The following is an 8,793-nucleotide window of genomic DNA, read 5'->3' as shown; positions in this document are numbered from 1 at the left end:
ATTCTGTTGTCTCTTTATACATGTGGTCTCTATTGGGTTGCAGGACTGTAATTGATCCTGGTCACTACTGAGTTCAGTTGGGACATGGTTGTGGTGGTCACAGGCTGGATCTATTGGGCTGGGACTCTGCAGTCTCTCTGGTGGGTCTGCTGAGTCATCTGGACTATGGTTTGGTTGATCCTCTATTGAGGGTATTCTGACTGTGTTCCCTGTCTGATTGTGTTCCCTGTCTGTTGATTCTACTCCAGTAGAGTCCTGTGTGTTCTCTACCAGTTCTGTTGAGCACAAGTCCAGCTCCACCTGACTGGTATCCGTAGGATTCTGTTCAATTGTTCTGAGTTCTACCGACTTGTATTCTGGTGTCTTCAGTTCTGTGTTCCGGTCGTGTTCTGGTTCTAAGAGGTTCTGATGGGGTTCCGTAGACTCCGTAGGGATGAGGTCTGGTATAGTGGGTTCTGAGGGGCTGGCCGTAGTGCTGATAGTGGTACTGGTGGGGTGTCTGCGTATGGGGGAGGGGCTGGAGTGCAGGGAGGACAGGTCTTCAGGGTCTATGTGCCCCAGGAAACAGGGTCCCCCACCAGGCTGCTGCAGGAAGCCCACAAACAGAACACCCTGCTCTGCCGCATCCTGGATCTGGAGACACACACACACACACGGTAGGCAGGTTTCCATTGACCCAGGTTTATTAGACAAAAGCAATGTCGCACAAAAATAATTGCAATATGTGTAATGGAAACAGCAGATATAGGAGACATTTCCCAAAATATCAAATGTATCTGTTTGACAGGGGTGGATTTTAATTTTGTCTAACTTCCTGTAATGTACTGCGACAAATAATGATCCACACTTTTTCAAAAAACGTTAACCAAATACAACCACCGACTGCTCATTGCTGTTGCTCTAAGATGGCAAATCAGCACAAATGCTCATGTGCCAATTGAATTTCAACAAAGGAAACAGTCGGTGGTTGTATTTGATTAACATTTATTGAAAAAGTGTGGATTTCAGCATACAAAGAAAGGCATGCTACTACAGAGGACAAACATGTGTTTCAGACATAAGGAAGTGGATGGCTGCAAACTTTCTACTTTTAAACTCGGACAAAACAGAGATGCTTGTTTTAGGTCCCAAGAAACAAAGAGATCTTCTGTTGAATCTGACAATTAATCTTAATGGTTGTACAGTCGTCTCAAATAAAACTGTGAAGGACCTCGGCGTTACTCTGGACCCTGATCTCTCTTTTGAAGAACATATCAAGACTGTTTCAAGGACAGCTTTTTTCCATCTACGTAACATTGCAAAAATCAGAACTTTCTGTCCAAAAATGATGCAGAAAAATGTATCCATGCTTTTGTCACTTCTAGGTTAGACTACTGCAATGCTCTACTTTCTGGCTACCTGGACAAAGCACTAAATACATTTCAGTTAGTGCTAAATACGGCTGCTAGAATCCTGACTAGAACCAAAAAATGTGATCATATTACTCCAGTGCTAGCCTCCCTACACTGGCTTCCTGTCAAAGCAAGGGCTGATTTCAAGGTTTTACTGCAAACCTACAAAGCATTACATGGGCTTGCTCCTACCTATCTCTCTGATTTGGTCCTGCCGTACATACCTACACGTACGCTACGGTCACAAGACGCAGGCCTCCTAATTGTCCCTAGAATTTCTAAGCAAACAGCTGGAGGTAGGGCTTTCTCCTATAGAGCTCCATTTTTATGGAAAGGTCTGTCTACCCATGTGAGAGACGCAAACTCGGTCTCAACCTTTAAGTCTTTACTGAAGACTCATCTCTTCAGTGGGTCATATGATTGAGTGTAGTCTGGCCCAGGAGTGTGAAGGTGAACGGAAAGGCTCTGGAGCAACGAACCGCCCTTGCTGTCTCTGTCTGGCCGGTTCCCCACTTTCCACTGGGATTCTCTGCCTCTAACTCTATTACAGGGGCTGAGTCACTGGCTTACTAGGGCTCTTTCAGACAGTCCCTAGGAGGGGTGTGTCACTTGAGTGGGTTGAGTCACTGATGTGATCTTCCTGTCTGGTTTGGCGCCCCCCCTTGGGTTGTGCCGTGGCAGAGATCTTTGTGGGCTATACTCGGCCTTGTCTCAGGATGGTAAGTTGGTGGTTGAAGGTATCCCTCTAGTGGTGTGGGGGCTGTGCTTTGGCAAAGTGGGTGGGGTTATATCCTTCCTGTTTGGCCCTGTCCGGGGGTGTCCTCGGATGGGGCCACAGTGTCTCCTGACCCCTCCTGTCTCAGCCTCCAGTATTTATGCTGCAGTAGTTTATGTGTCGAGGGGTCAGTTTGTTATATCTGGAGTACTTCTCCTGTCCTACCCGTTGTCCTGTGTGAATTTAAGTATGCCCTCTCTAATTCTCTCATTCTCTCTTTCTTTCTCTCTCTCGGAGGACCTGAGCCCTAGGACCATGCCTCAGGACTACCTGACATGATGACTCCTTGCTGTCCCCAGTCCACCTGGCTGTGCTGCTGCTCCAGTTTCAACTGTTCTGCCTGTGATTATTATTATTTGACGATGCTGGTTATTTATGAACATTTGAACATCTTGGCCATGTTCTGTTATAATCTCCACCCGGCACAGCCAGAAGAGGACTGGCCACCCCACATAGCCTGGTTCCTCTCTAGGTTTCTTCCTAGGTTTTGGCCTTTCTAGGGAGTTTTTCCTAGCCACCGTGCTTCTACACCTGCATTGCTTGCTGTTTGGGGTTTTAGGCTGGGTTTCTGTACAGCACTTTGAGATATCAGCTGATGTACGAAGGGCTATATACATAAATTTGATTTGATTTGATTTGAAACATAGGTATCAGGTCCATGTTTCGCAATTCATATTTTTTGAAGTATTGGACTTGGGCGAATGATTTAGGTAGAGCTAAATTAGACAAAGCCTGGTCTCTGTTCCACTCTATTAGTCTGCTGTAATACCCCACACAGTGACATGACAGACCAGGAGCTGTAATACCCCACACAGTGACATGACAGACCAGGAGCTGTAATACCCCACACAGTGACATGACAGACCAGGAGCTGTAGGCAACTAATGTGATTGAGCCATTCAGATTCATGCAGCGATCTGTCGTTAGGCACGTCAACACACAGGATTGATGGGCAGCTACAGAAATAGAAACAGCCCGGGCTATATTTATAATTATAAACTGGGTGGCTTTAGCCCCGAATGCTGATTGGCTGAAAGCCGTGATATATTAGACCATATACCATGGGTATGACAAAAATATACTTTTTACTGTTCTAATTACATTGGTAACCAGTTTATAATAGCAATAAGGCACATTGGGGGTTTGTAGTATATGGCCAGTATAACATGGCTAATGGTTGTATCCAGGCACTCTGCGGTGCGTCATGAAAGAACAGCCCTTAGCCATGGTATATTGGTCATATACCACATCTCCTCGGGCCTTATTGCTTAATTCTGTATTCTAATAGCTACACATCTGGCCAGTGGGGCCTTTGGCTTCCATTGTCAGTTAGCTCTGGTGTACTGTTCTGTGAATGACATACTTGGTATATTGATTCACATACGTCATTTACACACTCACCAACACAGAGGCTCATTTACACAATAGACATTCTGCAAAACATTATGCAAAATAAGAGCCAATCTAATCATCCCTAAAGATCAAATATTCTAATGACAAAGGAACCTAATTATCCATTGTGTGTGTGTGTGTGTGTGTACGTGTGTGTGTGAGTGTGTGTGTGTCTGTCATTCTCCTTCTCCCTCACATGGAGCTCCTCTGGTTAATTGTCAGTTGATATTAACGCTGACAGTTTGAGTGGGGCTCGTCAGAGAGAACACAGAATGCTAACTACCACACAAAATAATGAGACCTCTTTCCCCATTATCATCCCTCCACCAATCACAATCAACACAAAGACAATCAACACACACACATTTTGTGGGGCGAGACAGATGAATAAGGGAGACACTGAACAGACACTGCCCACCACTTGAGTCTGTCAAGATTGGGGTGAAAATATAAAATATATGCGTGCGTGTGTCACACACTCCCACCCAAAGGTTCATTATACCTCCTTGACATTTACTTATTCATATTTAGTGTGTGCATGTATGTGTATCATAGGGAAGCAGTGACCACCTCTGCAGTGTGATAAGACCGGTCTCTCTGTCCCTCACTCTCCTATTGGCTCCTGTCTGTGGTTCTTTTCAGCTATTTCCTGGCAGCCAGGCTGCTATCTGATTGCCTATTCATGTCATGCTGCCTAACCATATCACATTATACTGAGCCCTGTGCATTTCAATCCAATCACCGCTCCCCTTTGTGCTCTGACTGTTCACTTCTCATGGTCACTGTAGAATGAGATAAATTCACTACTATATTGTTATACTAAGAGGGCTTTTGTGGTTGTTAAATTATGATGTCACAGCTGATAGTGACATTAGGGCGGCATCTCAATAGTTTAAAGTGGCTTCCTCTCCTAACTTCTCCTTTTCTTTCCTCCATGGACCTAAAGAATGATACAGGTGTACATAACCAGTAGGGGAAGGAGCTGAGGAAGGTAAGTGCCATCCAAGGGAATTAGGATGAGCTTTCCACTAGTCTCTTCTCTGTCAAATATTTAGGTTTCATTTTGGGGAGGAATTCCGGAGTGTAATGTCCCTTTAAGCTCAAATTTGGGAGGAATTTGTTGATCCTAGATCTGTGCCTATGGGCAACTCCTCTCAGAGTGGAGCTGAGTGGGAGTAGTAAGCTGATCCTAGATCTGTGCATTAGGACTAATGGTGACCTTCTTCACGTAGTTCTGGATGACATCCGGGTCGGGGGCCTGTTGACCCGCCACACACACGTCTGTCTCCAGGCGACGGCCTGCCCACATCAGCTGGGACTTCTCTGAACTGGAGAGAAATGAAAGAGAGATTAAGGAAGACATGAGCCTTTTTTATATGTGTACCAAATGGCATCCTATTCCCTATATAGTGCACTACTTTGGCCAGGGCTCATAGTGGTCCATAGGGCTATGGTCAAAAGTAGTGCACTATGTAGGGAATAGCCATTTAGGATGCATACTGACTTTCTTCTCATAGAAACACATGAACGTGCAGAAAGGACTGATGAACATGTAGAAAGGACTGACGAAGGTGTAGAAAGGACTGATGAACGTGTAGAAAGGACTGATGAAGGTGTAGAAAGGACTGACGAACGTGTAGAAAAGACTGACGAAGGTGTAGAAAAGACTGACGAACGTGTAGAAAGGACTGACAAAGGTGTAGAAAGGACTGACGAACGTGTAGAAAGGACTGATGAAGGTGTTGAAAGGACTGACGAACGTGTAGAAAAGACTGACGAAGGTGTAGAAAGGACTGATGAACGTGTAGAAAGGACTGATGAAGGTGTTGAAAGGACTGACGAACGTGTAGAAAGGACTGATGAAGGTGTAGAAAGGACTGATGAACGTGTAGAAAGTCCTGATGAAGGTGTAGAAAGTAGAGGTCGACCGATTATGATTTTTCAACGCCGATGCCGATTATTGGAGGACCAAAAAAGCCGATACCGATTAATCGGCCGATTTTTAAAATGTATTTGTAATAATGACAATTACAACAATACTGAATGAACACTTATTTTAATTGTCACGACTTCGGCCAAAGTTGGTCCCTCTCCTTCTTCGGGCGGTCGACGTCACCGGCTTTCTAGACACCACCGATCCGTGTTTCATTTTCGTTTTGTTTTGTCTGGATTATTTACACACCTGGTTTCCATTCCATTAATTATGTTCATTATTTAACCCTCTGATTTCCTTCTCTGTTTTGTGCGTTATTGTTTGTCATGTGGGTTCTCGTTGTCTGTGCTTTAGTTTATTGTATATGTTCCTTGTTGGAATCTTACCATTTATTGAGTAAATCGTGGATTATTACTCAGAACTGTGTCCTGCGCCTGACTCTGCCTTTATTCAATTTTACCAACGGCATCACATTAACTTAATATAATACATCAATAAAATCAATTTAGCCTCAAATAAATAATGAAACATGTTCAATTTGGTTTAAATAATGCAAAAACAAAGTGTTGGAGAAGAAAGTAAAAGTGCAATATGTGCCATGTAAGAAAGCTAACGTTTAAGTTCCTTGCTCAGAACATGAGAACATATGAAAGCTGGTGGTTCCTTTTAACATGAGTCTTCAATATTCCCAGGTAAGAAGTTTTAGGTTGTAGTTATTATAGGAATTATAGGACTATTTCTCTCTATACCATTTGTATTTCATCAACCTTTTAACCTTTGACTATTGGATGTTCTTATAGGCACTTTAGTATTGCCAGTGTAACAGTATAGCTTCCGTCCCTTTCCTCGCTCCTACCTGGGCTCGAACCAGGAACACATCGACAACAGCCAACCTCGAAGCAGCGTTACCCATGCAGAGCAAGGGGAACAACCGCTCCAAGTCTCAGAGCGAGTGACGTTTGAAACACTATTAGTGCGCACCCCGCTAACTAGTTAGCCATTTCACATCGGTTACACCAGCCTAATCTCGAGAGTTGATAGTCTTGAAGTCATAAACAGCGCAATGCTTGAAGCATTGCGAAGAGCTGCTGTAATTCGCACGAAAGTGCTGTTTGAATGAATGCTTACGAGCCTGCTGGTGCCTACAATCGCTCAGTCAGACTGCTCTATCAAATCATAGACTTAGTTATAACATAACACACTGAAATACGAGCCTTTGGTCATTAATATGGTCGAATACAGAAACTATCATCTCGAAAACAAGATGTTTATTCTTTCAGTGAAATACGGAACCGTTCCGTATTTTATCTAACGGGTGGCATCCATTAGTCTAAATATTCCTGTTACATTGCACAACATTCAATGTTATGTCCTAATTAAGTAAAATTCTGGCAAATTAGGCGGCCCAAACGGTTGCATATACCCTGACTCTGCGTGCAATGAACGCAAGAGAAGTGACACAATTTCACCTGGTTAATATTGCCTGCTAACCTGGATTTCTTTTAGCTAAATATGCAGGTTTAAAAATATATACTTCTGTGTATTGATTTTAAGAAAGGCATTGATGTCTATGGTTAGGTACACGTTGGAGCAAGGACGGTCCTTTTTCGCAAATGCGCACCGCATCGATTATATGCAACGCAGGACACGCTAGATAAACTAGTAATATCATCAACCATGTGTAGTTAACTAGTGATTATGATTGATTGTTTTTATAAGATAAGTTTAATGCTAGCTAGCAACTTACCTTGGCTTACTGCATTCGCGTAACAGGCAGGCTCCTCATGGAGTGCAATGAGAGACACGTGGTTAGAGCGTTGGACTAGTTAACTGTAAGATTGCAAGATTGAATGCCCGAGCTGACAAGGTAAAAATCTGTCGTTCTGCCCCAGAACGAGGCAGTTAACCCACCTGTTCCTAGGCCGTCATTGAAAATAAGAACGTGTTCTTAACTGACTTGCCGAGTTAAATAAAGATTAAATAAAGGTGTAAAAACATTTTTTTTAATTGGCCAAATCGGTGTCTAAAAATACAGATTTCCGATTGTTATGAAAACTTGAAATCGGCCCTAATTAAATCGGCCATTCTGATTAATCGGTCAACCACTAGTAGAAAGGACTGACGAAGGTGTAGAAAGGACTGATGAACGTGTAGAAAGGACTAACGAACGTGTAGAAAGGACTGATGAATGTGTAGAAAGGACTGATGAACGTGTAGAAAGGACTGACGAAGGTGTAGAAAGGACTGATGAACGTGTAGAAAGGACTGATGAACGTGTAGAAAGGACTGATGAACGTGTAGAAAGGACTGATGAACGTGTAGAAAGGACTGATGAACGTGTAGAAAGGACTGATGAACGTGTAGAAAGAACTGATGAAAGTGTAGAAAGGACTGACGAAGGCGTGAACAAAACAATGGATCCTCATGTGCTGGAGCCTAGTCATCTCTTCTGCTTCAGGGAAATTATAACATGTTCAGACAGCGTCTATAACGTTCAGACAGCATCTTTAACATGTTCAGACAGCATCTATAACATGTTCAGACAGCGTCTATAACATGTTCAGACAGCGTCTATAACATGTTCAGACAGCGTCTATAACATGTTCAGACAGCGTCTATAACATGTTCAGACAGCGTCTATAACATGTTCAGACAGCGTCTATAACATGTTCAGACAGCGTCTATAACATGTTCAGACAGCGTCTATAACATGTTCAGACAGCGTCTATAACATGTTCAGACAGCGTCTATAACATGTTCAGACAGCGTCTATAACATGTTCAGACAGCGTCTATAACATGTTCAGACAGCGTCTATAACATGTTCAGACAGCGTCTATAACATGTTCAGACAGCATCTATAACATGTTCAGACAGCGTCTATAACATGTTCAGACAGCGTCTATAACATGTTCAGGCAGCGTCTATAACATGTTCAGGCAGCATCTATAACATGTTCAGACAGCGTCTTTAACATGTTCAGACAGCGTCTATAACATGTTCAGACAGCGTCTATAACATGTTCAGACAGCGTCTATAACATGTTCAGACAGCGTCTATAACATGTTCAGACAGCGTCTATAACATGTTCAGACAGTGTCTATAACACATCTATAGCAACTTCAGACAGCGTCTATAACACATCTATAGCAACTTCAGACAGTGTCTATAACATGTTCAGACAGCGTCTATAAGACATTTATAGCATCTTCAGACAGCGTCTATAACATGTTCAGACAGCATCTATAACGCATCTATAGCATCTTCAGACAGCGTCTATAACACATCTATAGCATCTTCAGA

General features: G+C 43.1%; 1 protein-coding gene across 1 annotated transcript in view; it reads right to left on the bottom strand.

The window, feature by feature from the left end:
• Window positions 1-8,793, bottom strand: part of LOC112236371 (raftlin-like) — a 64,541-nt gene that overhangs the window by 15,263 nt on the left and 40,485 nt on the right. The window contains exons 4-5 of the mRNA XM_042310535.1: window positions 4,778-4,886; window positions 1-633 (exon numbers count right to left, since the gene is read on the bottom strand). The exon at window positions 1-633 is cut by the window's left edge and continues 385 nt beyond it. Of these exons, the coding sequence (XP_042166469.1) occupies window positions 1-633; window positions 4,778-4,886 (742 nt within the window). The remainder of the gene's footprint in view (window positions 634-4,777; window positions 4,887-8,793) is intronic.

Source organism: Oncorhynchus tshawytscha, linkage group LG31 (genome assembly GCF_018296145.1).
Source record: "Oncorhynchus tshawytscha isolate Ot180627B linkage group LG31, Otsh_v2.0, whole genome shotgun sequence".
NCBI lineage: Eukaryota > Metazoa > Chordata > Actinopteri > Salmoniformes > Salmonidae > Oncorhynchus > Oncorhynchus tshawytscha.
The sequence above is the reverse complement of the archived record's forward strand: the minus strand, read 5'-3'. Positions and strand labels throughout refer to the sequence as shown.